The 26507-nt window shown below is 36.7% G+C and overlaps 1 protein-coding gene across 1 annotated transcript in view; it reads right to left on the minus strand.

Annotated features, from left to right (window-relative positions):
- The window catches only part of COL23A1 (collagen type XXIII alpha 1 chain), a 284794-nt gene that overhangs the window by 49527 nt on the left and 208760 nt on the right, over nt 1-26507 (minus strand). Inside the window, exon 6 of the mRNA XM_087887485.1 lies at nt 2728-2754. Coding sequence (XP_087743611.1) covers nt 2728-2754 — 27 coding nt within the window. The remainder of the gene's footprint in view (nt 1-2727; nt 2755-26507) is intronic.

The following is a 26507-nucleotide window of genomic DNA, read 5'->3' on the forward strand; positions in this document are numbered from 1 at the left end:
ACACCTTTTTCTCTTGTAACTTCACTGAACTTTTGTTTAGTGAACGGTCACTAAACTAAAGGTTGTAAGTCAAGGACTATCTGTAGGGTCAAATTCACAGCAGACCCAGTAAAAAGGATTTCTTTTGAGAAATGATCATTACAAGTAGGATCTGCAAACAAACAAACAAAAAATATGCAGCCAAGCAGGAAGCCTCAAGTTTTCCACTTCTCACATACTTGTGAGCAGGCACTGTACATTAAGGCTGAGTTGGGACTGGCTTAAGGTGCCATGGATGGCTCGGGAAACAAAGGCTATTCTAAAAAAGCAAATCTTTGCATAGGTGGAAATGGCACCATGGACAATGGTCTAGGGGAGCCATATAAACTTGAGCTAGATTTGAGACCTGCAATCCAGAATGCTTTCAGGTTTAGGATTCCAGAAATTCCTTTACATCTCTTCCTTACTGTTTTTGATTCTTCGCATCTCTAGAATCAACCAGCTTTCTGAATCGATTAAGTATCTTATTGATTGGTTTTTAGACTCTCTTTTGCACCCAGATATTTCTGTAAGCTTTTTATTTGCTCGTCTAACTTGCTATGCTGGCATCTCTCTCTCTTTTCAAAAGGTAAGAAGATCCAATCAATAGCATTAACAATAGCGCTTAGACTTATATATTGTTTCACGGTGCTTTACAGCCCTCTCTAAGCGCTTTACAGAGTCAGCATATTGCCCCCAACAATCTGGGTCCTCATTTTACCAACCTCGGAAGGATGGAAGGCTGAGTCAACCACGAGCACCTCAGGACCACCTTTAGTTTAACATACAGCTGCTTACACAAGTAGAAAATAACTGGAAGAGGTTCCCCTTGCTTGCATTGCCTGGCAAGTGGTCAGGGAGTTGCCATTCAATTTATCCTTCACACTTGTATTCAATCTAGTTGACTATAGATAACAATTCTGTCATAGTCACAAATGTCCTTATGCCTCAGTGGAGCTTCATGTGTATACAATCCAGAGCATTCAAAACCAAGGGAAACCTAACAGCCAGGCTGTCAAACTATTTTTAGAACAGCATGCCTCTTAGTAAAAACTATTTATTTGGCTTTTATGGACTAAATAATTGATTTTCAGAAATTATTCCGGAACACTGCAGCAACATTCCATTATTATACCTGAGTTATGGCACTTTTAATTATTTTATTTTATTTTATTTTATTATTTTATTTATTTATTTATTTATTTTATTTTATTTTATTTTATTTTATTTTATTTTATTATTTTATTTTATTTTATAATTTTATTTTATTTTATTTTATTTTATTTTATTATTTTATTTTATTTTATTATTTTATTTTATTTTATTTTATTTTATTTTATTTTATTTTATTATTTTATTTATTTTATTTTATTTTATTTTATTTTATTTTATTTTATTTTATTTTATTTTATTTTATTTTATTTTATTTTATTTTATTTTATTTAATCAGCCAGTACCTAACTCACATTCGTGACTCTTGGGAAATAACAAAAGTTTTTCTTAAAAAAGAACAACATCACAATAATCATCAAATGAACCGGAAATAGTATAAATACTATTTATACTTGCGTGGTATCAAGGAATGTTGCAGGACCCAGAAGAAAAGCCGCCTTTTCCATGGTGGCTCTCACTCTCTGGAACATCATTCCTCCAGAGATAAGACTGGCCCCGACTCTAACATTCTTTAGGAAGGGGCTGAAAATCTGGGGTGGCGGGGGTTGGGGGACTATTTTTTTAAAATTTAGTATTTATTTGATTATTTTCTTCTATTAGTTTTATTTTTTATATATGATGTTTTTATATTTATGTAATCCGCCTTGAGTCACCATGTGCGAATAGGTGGGCAATATAAATTTTCTAAAAATTACATCAATAAATTAAATAAAAGAAACAGGTACACTTGAGTCCCATAACGAAACTTCACCAACATCAAAAAACACCCAAAATGGGTGCACCTGATATTGCAGGCCTGATGACATGGAAGACATATTCCCTGGGTCCCACCATATGTTGAATGGATGGAGGCTACAACATGGCTACTTTGTCAGATTTGGTAGAACAGGCAGAAACAATTGGAGACAAATGATTCCACATTAATGTGAAGCATTAGGGCACTGTTAGCCCCACTAGGTAAACAAATCTAGGTAATAAACTGCACAGGAACAGTAAGAACATCTTAGTTAGTAGATGGGGAGAATAACAGAATCTTGAAAGTCTTTAACTTTCTTAAAGTTCAGAGAATTAGGGAGGTTTCTGCCTGGGGCATTTCTGAATGTTATCTTGTAGTTCTTGACTTAAAAATTTTATTTAGTCCCTTTTGCTTTGGCAACAGCTCCTTGGTACCTCTTTAGGGCATCTTCCATACTCTCTATAGCTACGATGGTGAACCTATGGCACGTGCCAGAGGTGGCACGCAGTGCCCTTTCTGTGGGCACACGAGCTGTTGCCCCAGTTCAGCTTTGCCATGCATGCTTGCGCACCTCCCACCAGCCAGCTGGGCTTCAGGTCTCTGCCGCGCATGTGTGGGATGAGGCATGTGCATGGGGGCATGTGCATGTGCGGGGAGCAGGGCAAATGTACGGGGCCCGCGAGCATTGCATCAGGGACTTTGGGCGCACGTGCTTTGGGCACTTAGTCTGGAAAAGGTTAGCCATCACTGGTCTATACTATATACTTGTAAATGTATTAATTATTTAGATCATTACTTACTGGCTTTCCATCCAATCCAAGAGGCCCCTAAAAAAAGCAGAGAAGTGTTTTAACAGAAAGATATGACTTTGTAGTTCATATAATTCTGTCTCTTAAAGTTTTCCCCCTATATTTTGGGAATTTATAACAGTTCTGGAAGTGCCATCTGAAGCCAATAAAGCAAAATCAACAGGAGGAAATATCCTTGCCCTCACAAAACTTTTCTAACACTGCAACAAAAGATGGCTGAGGGAGTTATGACATTAAAAAACTGAACAAACCAACATAATTGGTGCTTTAAAAATGATTGCTTGCTTATAATTATGAGATGAAGACAATCCATAGGGAATATTTTTCTATACACCCATTACTTGCACTGTTGTATGCGGACAAGCGGGGACTGTTACTTATTACTAATCAAGTCACAATTAACTATCTGTGACATATCAAAACCCACCTTTTCCATAATGTTCATACTATTGATGTATTTGCTTCCTGACAAAATACAGCCCCACCCCAAAATAAAGTTTAAAAGTCACCTTTGAGGGCCGGGAAAATATGATATTCTCCCAGCAGAACTGAAGATGTAATAGAAGAACTACAGATTTTGTACATTAAATCAAAAACAAATGTTCATTCCATGATCATGTGGGACAACCCTCTGTGAATTTTGTTTAGTAAGGTGTTTAATTACCGAGCAATACTTTTTGATTGTTTTCAAAGCACAACCCATATCCTTTTTAATACTTTCTCAAATGCAAACCAGTTGGCTCTGTCTTGCAATAATTGCCATCAATATTTTAATAAGTTACTTAATTTAAGACTGTCCTTCATTATATCCGCTAAGTCAATGATGAATCATTCACTGCAAGAGTCGGACTGCCATATTTCCCCTAAATCCAAACATTATCCAGACTGAAGAAATGGCAGATGATGTTGGTTAATGCATCATCAGTGGCACAGATCCAAGGCTTTTATTGTCAAAACAAATAATTGTAATTAAGGAAAAACTGGAAAATGATACTTGGTTAAAAAAAAAAAGGCATTTATCTCTTTTTTCCACTATTTCTTTAATGCCTCTAAAATTTAAACACCCTTTGATCTATAAGTAAAAAAAGAGTAGTTAGAGTGAATGGATAATGGATAATTATTCTGTACTGTATAATCACCAAAAAATATTACTTAACATTTGCTCAATATCTCTTTGTAATCTATTTCCAACTATGAAGGTATTTCTTTTGCTTTGCATTCTAGATGATAGGGATATTCACTATATGCTCTCCTAAACTCTGCTGAAGATGTTATCTAGCCTGGTAACAAAACGTTCAGAAACCAACCCACAAGCTCAGAGAATGAACTTTTACCCTCATATTCACTATATGGCTACCTTTTGCTTGTGCAAGAAACATGGAAGATGAAAAAAACATGAATTCATAGGCATTTATCAACTGGCCGTAATTATGGATAGTGAAGAAAGCTGGGAAAACACTAGATTTGGGAATGTTGGGATATCAGGCTAAAGCCACAACCTTTTAATCAGTGGTGGGATGCTGCTGGTTTAACAACCGGTTCGGTGATTGTGCGCTTTGTGTGTGCATGCTCGCTTCACACGCACATATGCGTAATGCACACTGCACGCGCATGCACAGTTTTACAAATATTAACCTTCTGTGTTACCACTTGGGAGTAACACAGCTGAGCCGCGCCAATCAGCAGAGAAGATAAAGGTAAGCAAAGCACAGGGGCGGGCAGGTGGGCTGACCTGATCATCGGAGCTACCGGTTCAACCGAACCGGACAGAACCGGTAGAATCCCACCCCTGCTTTTAATAGAAGTGAAAGATGCTGCCTTCCAGTGAAGAACTAGCTACAGTTCCGATGTATTTGGAAATACATGACATATATGTCCTTCTCTGTTTACATGTTCTGATAAAAGTAAAGATAATTTCTCCTCTGAGTCAAACAAGATTCCTGGTGACTTTTTGGGGATAATATGAAAGTAATTTGCCATTGTTTTGCCCTGTTATGTTTTTCCATATTCCCAGTCTAGGCTATTGCTCTGACATTTCTCATTCAAGTATTAACCAACATGACTCTGCTTGAGTTATTTGAACTGATGCTGGCACCTCACAGGGCCATATGTTCTAGTTGGACAGCGTAAATAAAGGTAGGCTTGTTTGGGGAAGGAAAGTAGCTTGCTAAGAGAAAGAAAAGAGAAATCTCTAAATCTCTAAATTGGCCAGGTTTCCCAGATTTTTGAATAAACTTTAAAACTTTCAGTATTTTGTCCTAATATTACAAATGAAGAAAATGGTAGGTAGGAGTATTTAATGTATTTACAGAGCATTTAAGCATTTAAGTCATACCATCATAAGTATACCATAGTTTTTTCTAGATGTATGATCTTCAGAGAATGATTATTTAGTGGGCTTCCTTGGCAGAGCCTAGCTAGCTAATCTGTACTCTTTAGTCTTATATGATAGCCAGATATGCAATAGGTAACCCTTTGTTGCAAGAGAAATAGTGGCTAAAAGACAACAGAAATGTGGTAGTAATTTGGAGCCTGCATTTATATGGGTGAAATATGCAATCCTACGTAATTGATATTGAAAGGGTTAATCTAATTGGAATAAAAACAGCTAGAGCATTTAATTAATAGATTGATTCTTCTTCTTCTTGTGCCATATCCATCATCAGACGTTGGCAGTCATGTTGGCAATCCTATTTTTGTCAACAACCACATGAAAAAGTGCTGCTGAGTTTTGTCCAAACCAGTCCCTTAGGTTTTGAAACCATGATGTTCTTCTTCTGCCCTGGACCTTGTTTGTCTTCAATCTTTCCCTGGTGGATTAAATGAAGGATGCCGTATTTTTCTGGGTGTCACATCACCTGTCCATAAAATAATCGATTGATTGTTTTCAATTATTTTCAATTTAGGTACTGCCTAACTCCTCATTACTCATAATAAACAATAAAACACAAAACAATACAAAATAAGATAGGATGTGCAGAAAAGCATAGACCAAAATACATCCAACAAGGGGTTCCATTCATCTTAACCTAACTACTGGAAGAATAATTGGGTCTTCAAGGCCTTCCAGAACTCCAACGGGGAGGGAGTCACACTGATTTCATTGAGATTCTTCTTTAGAGAGCAAGAACCACAAAAGAGAAGGGATACTTCCTAGGTCTCAATAGAGGGCATTGTTTCTGGCCAAGCAGAAACCATGGGAGATAGATGGTTCCTCAAAATATCCAAAATCTATGCTATGGATTGCACCCGCACTTTGATTGCACCTGGAAGCATATTGGCAACCAATACAAATGTCAAATACAGTACAAATATAAATACAACATTCAAACTGTTGTAGTCCTTGACTGTTCAAAGTTACAATGACAATGAAAAAGTGACTTATGACCATTTTTCATAGTTAAAACTGTTGCAGCATCCCTGTGGTCACATGATCACAATTTGGACACTCTGTATTTGACAGGACGGTTGCAGTGTCCTGGGGTCATGTGATCACTTGACCTTCTGATAAGCCAAGTCAATGGGGAAACCAGATTCACTTAACAGCCATATTGCTAATTTAGCAACTGCAATGATTCACTTAACATCTGTGCCAAGGAAGTTTGTAAAATGGGGCAAAACTCACTTAACAAATATTTTATCTAATAAAAGAAATTTTGGGCTCAGTTATGGTTGTAAATCAAGGATTACCTGTATATAGATGACACACTCAATGCCCATTACTGTTCATGCCATTATATTCTGGACCAGTTGAAACTTCCAAGTGGTTTCCAAATCCCATATGGAGAATTCAAGCTGGGAGGCAACTATACAGTCCTCCTGGACTGTCTGAGACAGGACCAGAGGGATACTGTTTTAGAGTGGTTCCCTGTCTTCCTGAAAGGGTGGTTTTAGTGGTAGTTGGGAAGAACAGCTCTAGTATACATCAATGGCAGCTAAAAAACTATTACTCAGAGGAGTTCTCAGCATCTCACAAGGCAGCTACATAAGAGCTTTGCATGTAAACAATTCTCATATCTATAGAAAACAGCTCCTTCATTTGCCTGTTTTAAAATTTGTTCTGCATAAAAAAACAACAATGCTTTGACAATACTTTTTCATGAGTTCTGAAAAGTTCAAGGGATATATCCAAATATTGTGCATGTAATATGCTCCTATTTTATGTCTCCCTGAAACTTGTTTACAAGTTCAAATCATGCTCAAATGCATGCATGCAATTGAATGGAACATGTACAAAATTACATTTATAATTTATTTATTTATTTAAATGATTTATAGGCTTCCTCAATCACAACTGCAACTCCAGATAGCTTTTTGCTTTGTGCCTTTGGGTCAATTTTCACTCCTGGTGACTGCCTAAACAAGTCCCTCCAGGTTTTTTGGCAAGGTTTTTCAAAAGGGGTTTGCCATCGCCTCCTTCTTGGGGCTAAGAGATAAGGATTGGTCCAAGGTCACCCAACTGGCTTTGTACTTAATATGGGATTAGAACTCATGGGCTCCTAACCTGATGACTTAACCACCGACTAATTTCTAGATAGCTTACAAATTACAAATCATTAATACTAAAATAACAAGAAAAGCAATTTGAATGGGTAACACTAAGATTACTAAGACCCATTGTCAGGAACCAACCCCGTATAAAACATAGATTATAAAGTAGGTCACAAACCAGCCTGTTGAACACACATGTGGATTGTGTGGATTTGGGAATACTACTCTAGAGTATAAGAACAAACATAGAGAAATCCAATTTCTCAAGTCCCACAAGATGGCAGTGCTTTACTGATTAGTCCTGGAGCCTGCTGATTCTGTCACAGTCGGCATGTAAATAATTTTAGTAGATGTTACTATCCTTCCAAAGGACTTCAAAATTAAGTCTCAATCATTTGTGGGTGCAATTTTTTCCTCAATGGCTTCATGTTAACACACAAAAGATTTAAAAAGTAAAGCCAATCAAAGTAATGCCACCATTGAGAATTCTCAAATAATCTGGAAGCTTCCCTTACACTGCCATTTCAAACAGTGAAGTCGAATTCAGAGAAACTTTAAGTAGAACAATGTGGTAACAGCATCAGCTCATTTGCTGGCATCACTTTGGCTGAGATCAGCTCTTCTCAACCATCCAGATGTGAATTCTGCCCTCCCAAAATTCCCAGCCAGATAAAATTCCCCCAACTGAGAGAAGACTGACTGAGACACAAACCTTTTTTACAATCTCAGGCCAACAGCATCCATCTGGGATACAGATGCAAATTAATCCTTTTCTGAGTACTAATATGGACAGTAGGTCAGATAAACCTTGGATCTGATCCAATGAAGATACCATTTCAGAATATGCATATTTTTGAATGAATTTAGATCCATGGCAGACATGTACTAGCTGTATTTAAAATGCTTAAGAGGGGATGCCTGTTCTAAAGGGGGATCCAACTGCTAGTAGTCTTTATATAAAGAGTCTGAGCAACAGAGTGGCAACACTAGACTTGAATATGTAGTTAAAGTTAAAACTTCTTCTGCCTTATGAATGTTGTTGTGAAGCACCCAAAGTTGTGCTCTAAAATAAGTGGCCACACAAATCTTTTAAATTAATAAAATAAAATCCATATAATAAGCTTTTAGTGACATCATGCTTATTTTAAGGCAGTTTTCACTAATATGGTGCCTTCCAAATGTGGAAGACTTCAGTTCCCAGAGCACCTGGCTAACATGGCCAAAGCCATATATATGCTGAGGAGGAGAATGGTTGAAATCTGCATATCTGAATAATAAGGTTCTACATTACCTGAAATTAAATACTTTCAGAATAAGGGCAAAGCCAACTATATTGTCTCCTGGTGATGACCTTGATTTTTTTTTTTCTATTTAGGGTAAGCAGATTATAATGTTGCTCAAAGAAACTCTGCACCTGGAAGGAGGTAGGCAAACAGACAAGATAGATGATAAATGGATAGCTATGCTGGCTAGGAATTCTCGTATGTGGTCCAACACAGATTGCCTTTTTGTGTGGTAGTGATGGTGATTCTATTACCTTTTACTGGCTAAGGCTGTTGGAAATTATATTTCAACAGATCTACTTGGCCATTATTATCCATCTCTTGTTATTATGGGTACCTATTTAACATGTTGATCAGAAGATTCTGGTATAGAAGAAATCAGGATTTCATTCCCTTATTTGCTAGGACTCCACCACAGTTCATTCTAATGTTTTGCTAAACCTTATTTGTACTTTGCAAATGTCCAATTTAACCTCTCCAAATAATAGCATTATTTACTGTCTCTCACAATCTGCATGCAAAGAGATCTTCCTAAATATTACATTTTTCAATCGAAGAACAGTTTCTATGGCTGTTCATCCAGTATGAACAAAGATTCCAGAAAACTCCAAGCACAAAAGAGAACTAATCTGTAGGTCATGGCAATAGACCTCTGTTTAGAATTTAGAATTGTTGGCAAAGAGAAGAAAACCTGTTACTAAATGAAAATCTGTGGGTTGTCTGGTTGCCACATGGAGTAGGAGATCATACTCTGGAAATTATTCCCTTAAGTTTTATGAGTGCCCATAAGCAATAAACACTTATTGCTTATGGGAATATATTCTTGCAGAAACTCTTGGTGACTGCTTTCACGTTGTTTTTGCGGGCAGTGTGGATTTTTTTTCCATTGCCACTGTTGGGACTCTTGTCACTCTAGACCAGACAATCTCAAGGCTGTCCTCTATTACTGTCCAAGTATTAACCAGATTGATCCTGTTTAGCTTCTCTGAGATCAGCCAATGACAACTAGATATTGGCACCAACTGTGGCGCCCTTCTTACATAAGTTGTCCTTATACCACAATGGTTGCAATTACCAATTAGGTCTTCAGAATTCTTTTTAATCCATGCAATCCCTTGAATTATATAAGGATGTTTTTTGTTTTGTTCTCAGGGATTAAAGTAGCCAAACCAAAATATTTGACAAAGAGTTTGTCAAATATTTTGTCTAACTAAATGATCTCTAAATTGCTCTTTCTGAGTTTGAAACTACTATCAATGAAGTGTCACTTTTAGTTCTTTATTGTTAAAGACAACTGGGAAACTGCAATGACTTTTGCCGGGCTTCATGCAGCCCTTGACTGCTTGGTCAATGTCTTCTAATCCCCTCCCCCCTCAGCCCTATACATTTTCCTGCTATCCTATCCTAAATCTAATGGCATGTGAACTGGAATAAGGTCACAGGGAAGGAGGGGGAATTACAAACTGAAAGACAAAAAGCTTTAAAGACCATATGGTAATCCAGTTCAACCTGTTGCTTTCTTTCTTCGGTAAGAATATAATAACAGGGTAAACTACACATTACGTACCCTAGTAAATGTATCATATTTGACCTTCAGGTCTGCACCTTTGCTGGTGGAGGGAGCCAGCAGTCTCCAAACCTCACAAACAGAATCCCATATATCTTTTTCATTTCCATAGGATGTAAAAAGACCTAATGCACAGGGATGCAACTGTATGTTTTTCAATCTTTGTTTTCCACGAGTCATCTTTGATAAACATTAAAATATAGCCAAGGGATCCTAATTTCTTGCTTTCCCTATTTTGGGGGCGGGGCATTCCTTAGTTATAATTGATATAGGGAGATCTGGCAATTTGAAACTCAGCAATTTCAAAATTACTAATGGGAGAAGCTGCATTTGTTTATACGCACCAGGCATGTAATGAAACTGTGAACTGGCCAAGAAATAAAAGAGAACTGATTGGTTCTCAGAGAGGACCTTTAAAAAGATGAGTAGATGGGATTCAGAGATAGAGGTGAAACAGGTTGTTGGTGGTTTTGAGTTTCAAAGTAATCTGTAAAATCTCTAAATCATCCACAATGCAAGAGGCAGCAGGAAGTGTTTGAGGCAGAGAAAAGCTGCAGTATAGCATCTGTTCCTAATTGCGAGGGATTGGCTTGAGGGAGTGGGGAAATCTGGCTTGAAGAGAAAGCAATTTAGAGATCATTTAGTTAGACCAAAGATATAAAGAAATATGTTGCCTATTCTCTTAGGAAATACTGTATACACATCTTATCCTAGTGCTCTAAAGCAAAGGTTTATTCTCAGATTAAGTGCCATTTTAATTTCATAAAAGCTTTGTTTGTGACCTTATTTTCTCTTTTTCACCTAACAAGGTAGCTAAGGGGCTTGTCTATGCATACTAGCACATCTAAGTGAATCCTGTGCTAAAATGGGCAATTTTCTGCTGCAACCACAGTATTTACTAGATGCTGATTTGAACGTCTGCTACTATCTCCCACGTTCCATTTTAAGATTCCAACTAATCTTATATTATATATGCTTCTTTCCAAGTTATCACATTGGATTTACACACTGCAGTAAGCCATGGTTTATTTCACTATTGTTTATTGAATTACCTCAATTGGCTGGATTCACACATTACGCTAAGCCAAAACCAAGCAAGCCACATTATGACTTGCTATGATGTTTCATCCCAGCCGCTGTCTGCTTGAAGCAGGGCCTCTACAGAGTTAGCAACCACAATTAAGGCAACCACAAGTCTTGTATGCCCAATACAACATACTGAAGCCAGAGAATACAAAACAAACAAATAAAATACAGCCTTATTTCATATCCACCAAGTCAAACTCACCCACAATTCTTAATAATCTGCTTTTCTCATGTACATTACAGGAAGTGATGATATGTTGTTGGAAAGGCCATCCCATTTACAATGTATGGCTTCCCAGTCACTCTAACCTCATTCTACCCCTTTATTTCATAGTTGATCATTCACATTCATAGTTGATCATTCACATTCAGAGGTACTTAATTTTTCAAGTTGGCACAAATATGGGCTAACTCTGAAAGTACTACAACAGTGAGATGATCATGAAGTGAAAACATATTTTGTTTATAAATGGCTTCTGATCAAAACTTACAATTTGCAATACAAAGCAATATTAGAGGCAGCTAATTAAGTCTACTTATTTGATTTTTCAGTAAAGATAAAGTTTCTAGTTTCGTTTCTTAAAATCACAAGGACTGTCTGACCTTTGCCCAGAGTTTGGTAAAAAAAAATAAATCTCTTTCTAGAATCTCAAAGCTTAGGACCTAACAACAAAAAGTCAAGGACAAGACTTCAAGAGACTCATTTTGCTTGTCTTGAAAATCCAAAAGTTTTCCTTATGAGAATCAGCTGCTTCATAATCAAGCAATCAAGTCCACCTATTTTCATAGCCCAGGGTTTAAGTCTTTTATCAGTTTCTCATGCCCTTGTATGGTAAAGGACGTCTCGTTGCTAGCTTCTTGGCATTGGTGGTGTAAGGCACTTTCATCATGTTTTGATAATGGCATTAGATAGTCTTAAAATTTTTCTTCTCGCCTTCATTTCACCCCTCTTAATGACTTTCATACCAGATCAAGGAATTCTTTTCTAAAATTTCATTTATTTACAGTGGTACATGAAAAATGATTTATTTTTTTTTTGTATCTAGCATTGAATATGCATTTGTCAATATAGAACAAATTAAGTCTACATCAGGGCTGTCAAATCTCAGCCCGTGGGCCAGATGCGTCATGCGCTGGCCACATCCGGTTTAGCAAAGGGAAAAAAAGTCCTGATATGTCACATGACACAGTTGTGATGATGTGAGTTTTACATCCCTAGTCTACATATACTGGTTCAGAATAAGTTTCTTATTGGCATTGATTGGATTGCCATTACGTTTCTGTTTAAAATATGCTTTTTATTAAGTTTCACACCACCATGTAGTTATAATTGTGTAACAGTTCCCAAATAGTAGCAAAGAACATTTCTAAAGACTGGCTGATTTTATGAAACAAGAACACTCTGGAGAGACGTTATGTGCTTTAAGAGCACATCATTAAAAGCTACATTATTGTTAATGTCTTGAACTGGTTGTTTTGAATGGTGTTACTGTTTTTATTGTTTTAAAAAATTTTTTAAAGGTATAACTGTAATATATTTTATGAACAATGCCCAGAGGCATTGACTGAGATGGGTGGCCATAGAAATTGAACAAACAAACAATGCAGTTACCAAGAATGCAATGTAAAAAAATGATATATCTATTTTAAGAGCTATGTACATTATGAATTAAAAAAAGATTTACAGTACAGGATAAACTTGGTAATTTGCTGTAAGGTACCATTATTTTTGATGCAACTTAACTAAAGTTTGTTATATATAACTATTTTATTCTATAGGAAGTGTGGCTAAAGTCCATAGAAATACTTCATGAAATGCACGTAAGAAATTTGAGTGCCCTCACTGGAGCCAGCCATATTACTAAAAGTCAGCATGTTTGACATATGCTTGTATTTCCATTCTACACTATATGGTTTTAGACATCACGATAGATTTATTCAATTCTGGCTTAATATATTTTAACCATATAATTACATTTAACACAGAGAACAATTTTACCATGATGGTTTAGAGAAAATCTGCAATTAAAAAATATGTATAAAGTTGGTAACCCATTCCAATTACTTCCTGTGTTGAAGGAAAAGACAAGGGCAGAAAAGTAGTCTGCTTGATAAGATAGCAGTGCTCTTTATAAGAAAAGACCAAAATACAATTTCTAAATTAAGAATTACCAAGATACAAATATGAACTACTTACACCACTTATTTTGCTGTATAAGAACTTATATATACTATGATTAACTGATTTACATTTGCTTTTATTATGAGCTTCATATACGTGTATACACAAACACATATAGACGAACACAAAAACATATTTTATAATTGTTAGTGGTAGACATGGCTTTTCTGCTTATTTGGAACTATATTTGGTACAATAAAATCATGGATTAACTTTCTTGTTTTTAAGACAGTTCACAGATTAGAATATAAAGTACTTGAAAACATTTAGATATTTGGGATGGTCTTGTTTATGACAAGTCAGAGAGACATGTATTCTGTATTAATTATGGGTGGATCCCACATATCCAGTATAAACCACATATATAAATACATAGTTTTATGGCTCTCTTTTATATTGTCCTGTGATCTGACTACACTGGTAGAAAAAGGAGCATCTTTGGAACATTTTCCAGACTTGGAGCTGGCTGTCCCCAAGTATTGTCATAAACATGTGGTTTGAGAACTGCAGAAAATTTGGCAATCTCTTTGATCTTTCCAAAGAGGGAAGTGTTTGAAAGATTCAACTAGAAAAAAGATCCCCCAAAAATAAAATAATAAATGAATGAATATAATGAAAATTGGGTTACAAAGCAAAGTGTTGGCTGAGTAAAACTTTTTGACAATGTGCTCATCTGAAGCCACTCTTGTTTTGTATTAAGATCCTGCTGCAGGAGAAATATAAAAATGCTCACAATTAGTGGCTCACAATTTTTATCACTTCTCCTCACTGTTCCACTTCTCTTTCTGCCATTCTGGTATGCTTGGAGTACAGCACCTTTCACCAAGGAGGATTCAACATTCTGTTTAGAGAATGGGAACATACCTCAGGATTTTCAATGGGAGTTATTCCTATCTAAACACTATATACCCTGTTTTCCCAAAAATAAGACCTCCCCGGATAATAAGCCCAATCAGGCTTTTGAGCGCATGAGCTAAAATAAGCCCCCCTGAAAATAAGCCCTCCCCGAAAATACCCCTTCCCCAAAAATATTAAAATGCACACGCAGCCAGTCCCCATTTCCTCTGGTTAGGGTTAGGGAGATAGAGCTGGAAATCAGATAAGATGGCAAGGGGAGCCCCACCTTGCTCCATGCGCCCCAAAATAATAAGACCTCTCCAAAAATAAGGCCAAGCACTTATTTTGGGGTTCAAAAAAAAAGACGGTCTTATTTTTGGGGAAAAATGGTAGATATTCCTCAACTTACAACCACAATTGAGCCCAAAATTTCTGTTGCCAAGTGAGACAGTTGTTAGGTGAATTTTGACCCATTTAATGACTTTTCTTGCCACAGTTGTTAAGTGAATCACTGCAATTGTTAAATTAGTAACACAATTCTTAAGTGAATCTGGCTTCCCCATTGACTTTGGTTGTCAGAAGGTGATCACATGACTGCAGGACAATGCAACCATCATAAATATCAGTCAGTTGCCAAGCATCTGAATTTTGATCACATGACCATGGGGATGCTGCAATGATCATAAGTGTCACTTTTTTCAGTGATGTTATAACTTTGAAGGGTCATTAAATGAACTGTTATAAGTTGAGAACTACCTGTAAAATTCTGTGAATGGAATTTCCCTGAGAAGGGAAGGATGAAGACAAATATATTGAAATGAAACATAATACATTTCATATTTATAATCAAGTATTTCATGACTGAGGAGACCCAAGCTGGAAACTGGGACACTGTGAATTCTGGTTCTGTTTTAGTACAAAACCGCTTGGGTGACTTGGGTCAGTCACTCTTTCTCAACCACAGAAAAAAGGCAATGACAAACCATCTCCAAAATGTTGCCAAGAAAACTGCAGGAATAATCTGGGCAGTTGTCATTGACTCAAAGGAATACTAATGCTAATACAGATCTGCCTGTCCCAGGTTGTTGGAAAGGACTCAATAGATGGGATTTAAAAAATGCCAAACCCTGTCTGTGCAGCAACAATAGCAATACAGCTAAAGAACTGGCAGCTGTGATTTTATGTTGTATACAGCAATAAAAGAAAGTAACATAACTGGTTCAGGTTGAGGAGTTTTTTTCTCAGGTTAAATTATTTTGGTTCTGTTCTCCATTATTTTCTCTTAAACTCCAGTCAGAAGCTGGAACAGTGGTTGTCTATCAGCTCAACAGCTGGCTGATACACTCTCCTTATGGATTGTTTTCCATGTGTTAAAGGCACTGCCAGTTGATATACTTTATATCACTGCAAAGAACAGCTAATTTATAGGAACACTAAAACAGATAAGCTCTCCCTTGAAAGGAGTCCAAATACTCACTTTTGATACCAAATAATGTTTGAACATCAATCTAAAAATTGGAGAGGAGTCTATAGTACCCCAGGAGAATTCATTGCTGCTAATGATTTCACTTTTTTTCTAAGAAGGCAATCAATCTTTTCATTCATGTGGAAGGGGAAAAATATTTCAAATAAACTACCTTGAATGTTTGTGAAACAAATAATGAGTTTCTCAATAGCAGCGTCTATGTGTTGAGAGCTACCACAGGACAACATCCTGTGGTGCTGGAGAGAACATGCAAATTTTGAACTGATGCCTGGACATAGAATGGAGGAATGCCAGCAAACTGAGATGAAACATGGGAAGAGGGAGAGTCAAAATGTGGATAAAGGAACTGTTACATTTCTGTAGATGGATTGGGTGAAGTGGGCAGGCTTTGTTTGGATTCAGTGTTTTCATTGGAGGCCCAATTATCTTAAAACTACAAGGATAAATGCCCTCACATGGAAAAGTTGTATATGCAAAATTACGCAAAGAAGTGGAGGGGAAAGAACAAATGCTAAACAAGCCAATCAAAAAAGTGGCCCTTGGCAATAGAATTCTTTAAATCAGCAAAGAAATGAATTGAATTCTTTAATTACACATCAGTTGAAGCATGTAAAATATACAGCTGTTCCAAACATTAATAGATTTTATTTGTGAAACCTGAATAGTAAAGCAGATGCTTTTGCTTCTTATTTGTAGCAAATGACCTCTGCCACTGCTGGACAACCATTCCTTTATAATTGTCTACCTTAATGCTTGCCAGGGATTCTCCTGAATTAAAAGGGAATGATTCTACTCATATTGACAATGCATTATTTTTCTGGAACATGTTTTCGGAGTGTTGCCTTAAGAACAGATGATTATAGTGTTATTGCAGAAATGTGTGAGGCAAAACCTTGAAAAATGTCAAGGAGACATACCTCTTTGCAGGTTGGGGAAATAGGTGGCCATCCCAGTTGTTGCTGAACAAATATAAGCATATTGGGAGATGCAATTTAGCATCCTCTGGAAGGAAATAAATCCTTTATTTCTGCCTATTATTTTAAAACATCAATGTACATCTTCTACTAGGTCTGAAGTTCTGCTAGGCTGAATCTCAAAATCATAGCTTATGGGCTTAATGAGACTCTCCAGGTCATTGTATGCAGCCCCTGCCTAGATGACACACACAGGAGAGCATTGATCAGAAGCACGATGGCAGTTTACCAATCTCAGTGCTCCTCCACACTTCAGAAGATAGCACAGCTCAATGATTACTAGGGCATCCACACAGCAGATGCCCTCCTATCTCCACATTAAAGAACAAGGCAACCCTGTTTCTGCTTCTTGGCAAGGACAGATTTCCACCCTCCTACCTGCCAGGACCCTAGTTCACCAGGGTTTGTGGAGATGCAGCCATCACTGCTGCTTCCTGCTTCTTCCCTTCTTTTCCTAAAGACACTTTTCTTACATCCCAACTAATGGTTGTAAAGTGCAAGGAGACCCTAAATAGCACCAGTCTCACTTCTGTTGCTTTGATATCACTACAAACTGTATTGTACAAGCCATGGTAGCGCAGTGGTTAGAGTGCAGTACTGCAGGCTACTTCTATGATCACCGACTGCCAGCAGTTTGGCAGTTCGAATCTCACCAGGCTCAAGGTTGACTCAGCCTTCTACCCTTCCAAGGTGGGTAAAATGAGGACCCAGATTGTTGGGGCCAATATGCTGATTCTGCAAACTGCTTAGAGAGGGCTGTAAAAGCACTGTGTGCTATATAAGTCTAAGTGCTATTGCTATTGCTATAGGGGCCAGATTATAAAAGTCCTAGCAAATTCCTTCACTCACCCAAATTAGAGAAGCAGGATTTACTTGAGGTGCATGTTGCTGTCGGCAGGAGGACAGAGTTGGGCAGTTGGGGCAGTGGCTGAATCTCAGTCTCTAAACAAACCCTGGCAATCTTGGCCAGGAGCAGAGCGTGCTTCTCAGCACAGTTAAGGGCAGAATGGTGGCCCTCCCAAGTGCAGGAACCCTGAACTCCTGGCAGGGCTTCTGCCAGCTGCCTTGAAGTCAAGGCGAGAAAGCTGCCATGTTCTGCGCAAAATTCTTTTTCAGGGGTTTTCTACATCTTTTAGGAGCCCCACCCTAAAGGGGGTGGTTTATATAGTGCTGGTTTATTTCCTTCCTGGCACTGTTGACTCCCTTGAACATCCCAAAGGACTAATCCCAGTTTGTATCCTGACTAACTACCTTCCATGGTAAGAACCCTATGAGTTTGAGGAGAATTAGGCTTAAGTCTGAACTTGATTTTGAAACCCCAAACCCTCATGCCCGCCCCTAATAATTAGCAATATTTTTCTGGGTTGTGACAGGATGTATTTATTTAATCAATTTTTAGCCTGCTTCCCATTATATTTGGATATTGTCTATAAATCTCTTCTGAGTGGATGAAACACGCCAAATGGAAGAGAAAGCTAGATTTTTTCTTCTTCATTTAAGAACCGGCAATATCACTTTGGGGGGCAGAATTGGAAATCATTTTCAAGCATTTTTGCTTCTTCTGGAAGGATTAAATCCTGGCACATTTCAAATGATCAATTAAGAGTTTTATATTTCTGTAAAAGAGACCGCAGGATTACTTTCAGATTGCACAATTCTGTTAATATAGCATTACCATAAAATAGAATTAGCTCCTCTAGTTGTTTCCTGTCTGGTCTACCTAGTAAGGCTGATAGGTTCAAACAGTATACTCATCTATAATATAGCTTTTTTTTTTTTGGTGGGTTGTATAAACTGAGCTACCATGCTTTAGATAGAATAGTTTAGGTTTACTGTGTTCCGTTTATCTAGCCAACCATGATTAATTCAATTAACCAGATAAATAAACCATCGCTTAGCAGTGACTCTCCAGGCTTTAGACCACAGGTGTCAAACTCATGACATCACATCATCATGTGAAATTTTGTGACTTTTCCCCATTTGCTAAACCAGAGGTGGGTGTGGCCAGCGCATGATGCATCTGGCCCGTGGGCCATGAGTTTGACACCCATAGTTTTCTAATGCCTTTATTAAACAAAAACTGAAAAAAATATACTAAAGTCAAAAATGAAAAGAATACCCCTGAGGAGTATTATATCTCATGATGCTTCCATTGCATGAGTGATGAAATTAAGACTATAGTGCCCAATTTAGGTAGAGCCCTAGTCAGAAAATGGTATCAAATTAGATTATGTGGACAAAGGGGCACTAATAGAGCACTAATGAACTTTTGTCTCTCCAGTGTTCATACTGCCTGATTTATACCCAAAGATGGGGCTAACTGGGACAATTAATGTTCATGCCCAGCCAAAAGTTAAATAAAACAAACAAGGGTGGAAAAGATGGAGCACAGCTTCTGGAAGTTTTTGCAAACATTTCTACTCTGCTTCAGATGGTGGGGGCGCTTATGAACGGCATGGTTGACAGCATTTCAAGCTGCTACCAGCAACCTCCTCCCAAGTGATGGACTCAGGGAAATTGTGATGATTTTTGAAAAAGGTGTCCACTGCCTTCAACATAGCAATAGGCTACACGTGGTTTACAGGTATTGTAAAACCACAGTCTCCTTGCAGTCTCCACAGCACTGCTAACAATGAGAGATACTTGAACAACGTCCATTCCAGGTTTTAGGCCAACATTTATGTTTCCTAGTGATAATATATAGGAATTCTTTTAACTGAAAATATAGTGATTGAATCTGGGGCCTTCTACAAGGTCAACGGGCATTTTGAAATAATTTATTGCCTATTTCTTCCACTCCTTCGGCTGCACCTTAAAAAATATAGCAAATTTATTACAAACTTCATTTCTTGCTGATCTACTTGCTTCTCAAAATGGATTTGAGAATTTCCTGGATGTTGGAAATGGGACCCACCGACCAAAAGTTCAGGTATCTTGCCTCTCCTTTTGCTCACAGTATGTTTTATAGCTACTATTAAAAGCTTTTTGCTTTCATTGCTTTTATGGTGGTTTGATTTTGTACCTCACTGCTGTGAGCCACCCAGAGTTCTGTCTCTTAAGCTGAGAGGCCGTGTAAGTCTTTTAAATAAATAAAGGGTAATCTAGATGTTATACTATTGTATTTTTTCTATAAATAATTTGAACCATTAAATGCAACATTATGGAAACATCCTGCTGACTTTATAGATTAGCTGAAAAAGTCTCCTTCTACAATCTGTTTTTCATTTTATTCTTTTTTCTACCAGATGCAGCTCTAGCATAAGCATCAGAAACTATCCCTGTTTTAGTTTTTTTTTCTATGCTCCTTTAATAGTATCCTATGGTTCCAATTTTATGAGATTTAATGCCCTCAAAAAAGTTGATCCAAAACTGGGCAGCATTAAAATTAAAATTAACAAGCCAGTGTCTTCCAAGAAGCCATAAATCAAGGTCAACATAGGCATGTAAGGAATGAAACACAGTGCAGCTTGTACTCTAGGCCTCAGTAATTGATTACTCTTTATTGCCCCATTAACTTAAATAGCCTTCTTGCAGAGTAAAAATGCCATCTTCTATAAAGACAAGGCTAACTGTACCTACATCAGTGAATTCAAAATAAAGACTGGTAATGCTGGTTCCTCTCTCTACTCTTCTGCAACAGATGCTGCTGAGAAGAAGCAGAAATAAATATTGAGGGGAGGGAGGCAGGCTTATATAAGGCCAATTAACATATCTTTTTCATTTTGGAAATTTGCTTGGCACATCTAACTTCTTCATTTTCCCCATCCCAGATACTTTTACAAATCTTATACCCAGTGTGAAATCCAATTTTTTTTTACTACCGGTTCTGTGGGCATGGTGTGGTGTGTCTTGGTGGGCATGGCAGGGGAAGGATACTGCAAAATCTCCATTCCCATCCCATTCTGAGGCCAGCCAGAGGTGGTATTTGCCGGTTCTCCTAACTACTCAACATTTCCGCTACCTGTCAGAACCTGCTGGATTTTACCCCTGCTTATACCTAATTACAGTTGTGTGACACACGAGGTCAGGCAAAAATGTTCTACGGATGATGATGATGTTCAGCTCAAAGGAGATAATTATCAACATTCTTCACCTGGTGTCATCCAGACTGTTGGACTTCAATTCTCTAAATCCCCCAGTCAACAAAGTAACATTCCCACTATGTAAGAAGGATGGAAGGGAAGGAATAGAGGTTAGACAAATTTCTGGGACAAAATATACTTCTCTTATTGCCAGCTATGGGTTGGCATTATACAAAGGAAGAACAAGGCATCTGGGGTGAAACAACAGAATACAAGCTTCCAGCTTGCTGGTCTGTTGCCAGCCACATGCAATGTTTTTTTTCAGAGGTTTTGAAATTGGAAGGAGATTTCATTGCCCTGTTAAATACTCTTTATCTTCTAGCTCTTCTGTAATTATAACCAGTAATTGGGCATAAGGGATCTATAAGCAGAATGAAGCGGCATGCTGTGGTCTAGTGGAACATCTGTGGTTCATCCCTTCATTCTGCTATATTTACAGCTGAAGTATCTTCTACTTCCAAAAGTTGAAGGAAGTAATAATGAGATGCCGGTTTTCTGTATGTTTGGGATTCAAAGAAAGTTATAGACACTGCCACAATATCAGTTTCCATTATCATAACAGTATCAGTTGTCATTTGACCTCTAGAAGCAGAATACCCTAACTCATTCACACAATTATACTTCATAATGGATAGCATGCACCCTATGAAAACTTCCATAAAAAGAATGGAGTGAGAAATAATATTTGGCAACTCCCTCTTCCTCTGTAGCTTTGCCATTCTTTGACAAAATCTTTCTATATAACATTAAGAGAAATAACTTTGGAACAATATAGGAGGGAAAAATCTCTTAAAGTGACGCCACTCCCTGCTCCACAGACATTATGTCCTTTTAAGCGAAGACATACCATTCAGCATTTTAAAGGAGTGATTGTTATAATTTACATCAAAAAACCTCCAAATATATTAGGCAGGCTCTCAGTGAATTCATTGTACTTCAGTTGTATTTAATGGGTGCAGCATTAACTATTAAATTTATTGACAGCAGATAGTTATTAAAATGATTTATTATGATTTTATTTAAATAACTATTGCTTAATCTTAAAAGTATTAAATTGGTAAATTAATTATTTATTTGATTTTATCTCAATACATTTTTTGGATAGACTTTTTACAGGTTACTTTTTGTGTCTAGAACACAGATAGAAAATAGATGGCAGTAAATAGTAGGGACTATCTTATTTAAATTTGAAATCAATTACAAGATTAATTAACCTAAGGCAGAAAGACAAGAGATGTAAATACTCCCCAAAAGTCGGGGGGGGGGGAAGGGAAATAAGATTATACAATTTTTGCTAGAAAACCTGATACCTTATACTGCAATAATTTAGACTATGTGCACACTTGTGTGCAGTCAATGATCTGGGATTTTATGGGCCAATTATAAGTAAAACAGGAGAGAAATAGATTGATGAATGTATTGTACCAAAATTAATGAGCTAAAAACTTGCATAAAAAATAGCAAAGAAAAAATAGCAAAATTATAAATAGGCAGAAACTGCTAGATTCTAATATAATTTTATTTAAAAAGAAAGTGATATAATAAGCAATATCATTCTGAAAGACCACAGTACAGAACAATTATTAAATGTTCATTTGAAAAGGATCCAGATAAGTTTACAATAAGAAAAAATTCAGATTACCTGTTCAGTGTACTGCTATAATAAGTAATATATTTATATAAATCAGGGAATACTATTAATGACTTAAAGAGCTACTAAATCTGCTACTAACATACTGTAAATTCTACATTGGTCCCATGAGACTTATTGGTACTTATAAAGCAAAGCAAAAATGAGAATAAAACTGATTAATTAAAAGAACTGTTATTGATCGCCATGCTCCAGGTAACAATAAGGAGATGTGCAATTTTCACCAATTTTCTGTCCTCCTTTAATTCTCACAATCATTTCCCACTATGTATAGAAAAGTCCTCAACTATCTGAGAGATTTCCATAAAACACAGGGATTATAAAGGCAAGGGAAAAATAAACATTGCTTTTCTTCCTATGCTCCAGGGGAAAATGTCTCGATTATTCCATGATAAGCAGATTCTGCATTTAATTTATAATATTATTCTGTTATAAAGAGGGAACTAGTGGAGGCAAGGTGTAAGAATGCATTAGAGAAACAGTTATTCCACAGGAATTTTTTTATCAGCAGTTATATTAACCAGATGCATTTTAATAGTGTCACTGAGTTATTCATTCTTTTATCATACTTGAATCTATCATATGATAAATGTTTCTCAAGTTAATGTTTTAAGATACTTCTTAATTCAACTTTTATAGTGTAAGATACATAGAACAATGCATTTAGATAGAACATCAGGAGTTAATTTGGAATGCAAAGATTTTGATAGCTTGTTGTTATAATTTTTATAATATTTTTATTGGATTGATAAATAAGTTACTGTGTTTCCCTGAAAATAATACTGTCTTATATTTTTTTGAACCCCGAAATAAGCGCTTGGCCTTATTTTCGGGGAGGTCTTATTTTGGGGCATGTGGCGCAAGATGGGGCTCTTCTTGCCATCTTACCTGATTTCCAGCTCTGTCTCCCTAACACTAACCAGAGGAAATGGCAGGGACCGGCTGTGCATGCGTTTAAATATTTTCGGGGAGGGCTTATTTTCAGGGGGGCTTATTTTAGCGCAGACGCTAAAAAGCTCAATTGGGCTTATTATCAGGGGATGTCTTATTTTTGGGGAAACAGGGTATATATGTTTAGAATGAGTTGAGTAAAAGTTTTTTAAAAAAATATTATTAATGGATTGGTGTTTATTATTCAATGTTTTAATTCACTTAGTGCACTTAATGAAATGGTTGTCCTTTCCAGATGTCCCTTCCAGATGTCATTGGGTTTATGAAGTTAGTCAATTATTAGGGATGCTGGGAACTGTAGCCTGGCAGTCTGTGGATGAGTTTCCAATTCTTGACATGAATAATAACAAGATATTTATGTGAGTGTGTGTGTGTTTTTATTCTGTATTAAAAATATATCTACTAAGAAATAATTAACACAGTTAATTAAAGAGGTAGTTATCATTGATCCGATGACTAGCATATTAATTGTCCAACCATGGTGTCAATTCTGATAGCCTTGTGCTCCACTAAAAAGAACCGCCATGCATTTCTTGGATAAGAAAGCCCATATACTATAAGGCTTTTAAGGTTCTTAACAACATTATGGTTAATATGGGTAAGTCTGCATTACTATTAATCTTCTCACCGTTCCTATCACCCATCTCCTCCTACTTATGACTGTACGACTGTAACCTTGTTGCTGGTATCCTTAAGATTTATATTGACTATTTCCCTATGACTTTCATTAAGTGTTGTACCTTATGATTCTTGACGAATGTATCTTTTCTTTTATGTACATTGAGAGCATATGCACGAAAAAAAAAAATTCCTTGTGTGTGTAATCACACTTGGCCAATAAAGAATTCTATTCTATTCTATCTATTCTATCAGGGTAGGATTTTAAATCTATTTCGTATCTATTTTTAAGGATATGTTTTTCTTTTTTAAATGTTTCCTTTTATGATTCTGGCAGAGAACCAGTTTGGGTTTGTGGATAAGGCTAGAAAGTGGGAGGTCATGAGTTCTATTCCTACCTTAGGCATGAAGCCAGCTGGATAAACTTGGGCTAATCACTCTTCCTCTTCCTAGGCAAGAAAACTGCAGGGACTCACCTAGAGAGTCACTAGGAGTCAAAACTGACTTAAAGGCAACAACACCACACACCCAAACTGAACAAAAAAGAAAAAAAGATTCTGGCAACACATGATATAGTTCTCTAGAACTGTGCTAGAAACAAACGAAAAGCGGCAAAGTCCTTATCATCTCTCTAAATAAGTTTGTATTTGCACCTACTCCTACCCTATTGCCTTCAGGAATTCAGCAGAATGGAACCACATGCTGCCTGCAGATCTGGATGTTGCCATCCTTCAGTGCAATTCATTGGTGTCCCAAAGGTGCTTTTTCAAAAAGCAACTGGACTTTGGTTTTTTGCTTGAAGATGTTTTGCTTCTCATTCAAGAAGCTTCTTCAATACTTCAGCTGAAGAAACTGAAGAAGCTTCTTGGATGAGAAGCGAAATGTCTTCAAGCAAAAAAACAAAGTTCAGTTGCCTTTTGAAAAAGCACCTTTGGGACAACCATGACCTGGATGACTGAGAATCCCCATAGAAATTCATTGAAAGTTTCCACTTCTGCTTTACATATCTATGGTTGGTGTTCTGAAAGTAGATACAGATCAGTATACAAAGGAAGTGGGAATAACTTATCTTTTCAAGAGAACCATAATCCTAAAAAATGGAACAAAGATGATTTTTTACATAGCCTACAAAAACACTAGAGGGTGCCTCTGAGCTTAGGAAAAAAGTCTACTGAATAAAATTTGAAACAAAATAGAAGGAAATAAATCTAGTACTATAAATGCCCCCCCCCCAAGACTATTACTTAAAATGTGCATATGGCTGTGTGTGTGTGTATATATATATATATATATATATATATATATATATATATATATATATATATATATATAAAGCAAGCCTCTAAACATTAATTCAGTGCTAGGGCCTGCAGATGTCTTCCAAATATAGAGTTCAATTCTGTCAGTCTTACTCTTGCTGACTGGTACTTCATTACTCAAATAACTCAATCCAGATCAACGAGGTTGCTTCAAGATGGTAAAAGGTTAAGGTTAAATGAGGCTATCAAGTTTTAGTCTCATCTAACCCCTTCTGCCCTTACAGCAGTTCAAAGAGAGAAAATAGCATTCAAAGTGCAAAAATAAAAAAAATAAAAAAATAAAACTGTACTAACATCACATGACTCTTGATACATTAATAAAATAAAATTTTATTGGGAAAAAAAAATCCATCATATGGATTCTTAGAATGAGGAATATTCCCCTTTTCATCATAGCATGGGAACAATCCATCTTCAATAGGTAAAATATAAATATATATCAGCTTAGTGTAGCTTTATGATTTCCAAGCTAGAAGAGATGGATTGAAATAAGGAAAGTGCAGACAGATCCTATAACTAACTAGAGCTGTGTCTACATACACTAACATAACTAGGCCCATTACTTCATGTGTATTATATTACATGATTAAATAATTAGGAATGAAGCAAAGGTGACAACTTCAAAATATTTTTATGAATCGAATATAATGTCTGTTAAGGCAATCTTTTTACTATGTCTACACTGCAAATTTCACCAGGAAATTTGAGAGGGAGAGAGAGAGTATACAAATTGTTCTGAGTTTCCCAGGAGAAAGCACATTTTATCATTTCCTAAATTCACCATAATCAGCTTACAATCTATTTTGCTAAAGTTTTGTTTCTGCACAAGCTATTAAAAGTTTATATTGGCCCAGGAATAAGGTGTCTGTTTCTTAAATTAAAAGCTGGGGGGGGGGGATATTTTAGCGCACTATTCTAAATGTTGAGCTTTTTATTAGGTACAGAAATAATACACTGGTTAAGTATCATTTTACCTATAGGAACACTTCTGGCAAATGATGCGGAATGCAGTCCTTCTGCCTGAAGTACAAAGCTGTTTTGAGTACTACCTAGGTTTCTTAGGTATCTGATGATCAGAAAATAAGAAATCCTGCCTAGCCTTTAGAGCAGTGTTTCAATATTGAGCACTTGAAGATGTGCAGACTTCAATTCCCAGAATTCCTGAACCAGCCATGGAAGTTGAAGCTCACATATCTTCAGGTGCCCAAGGTTGAGAAACACTTCATTAGAGCAATGGGAGGAGA

Source organism: Pantherophis guttatus, chromosome 2 (genome assembly GCF_059756535.1).
Source record: "Pantherophis guttatus breed Tessera chromosome 2, ASM5975653v1, whole genome shotgun sequence".
Lineage (NCBI taxonomy): Eukaryota > Metazoa > Chordata > Lepidosauria > Squamata > Colubridae > Pantherophis > Pantherophis guttatus.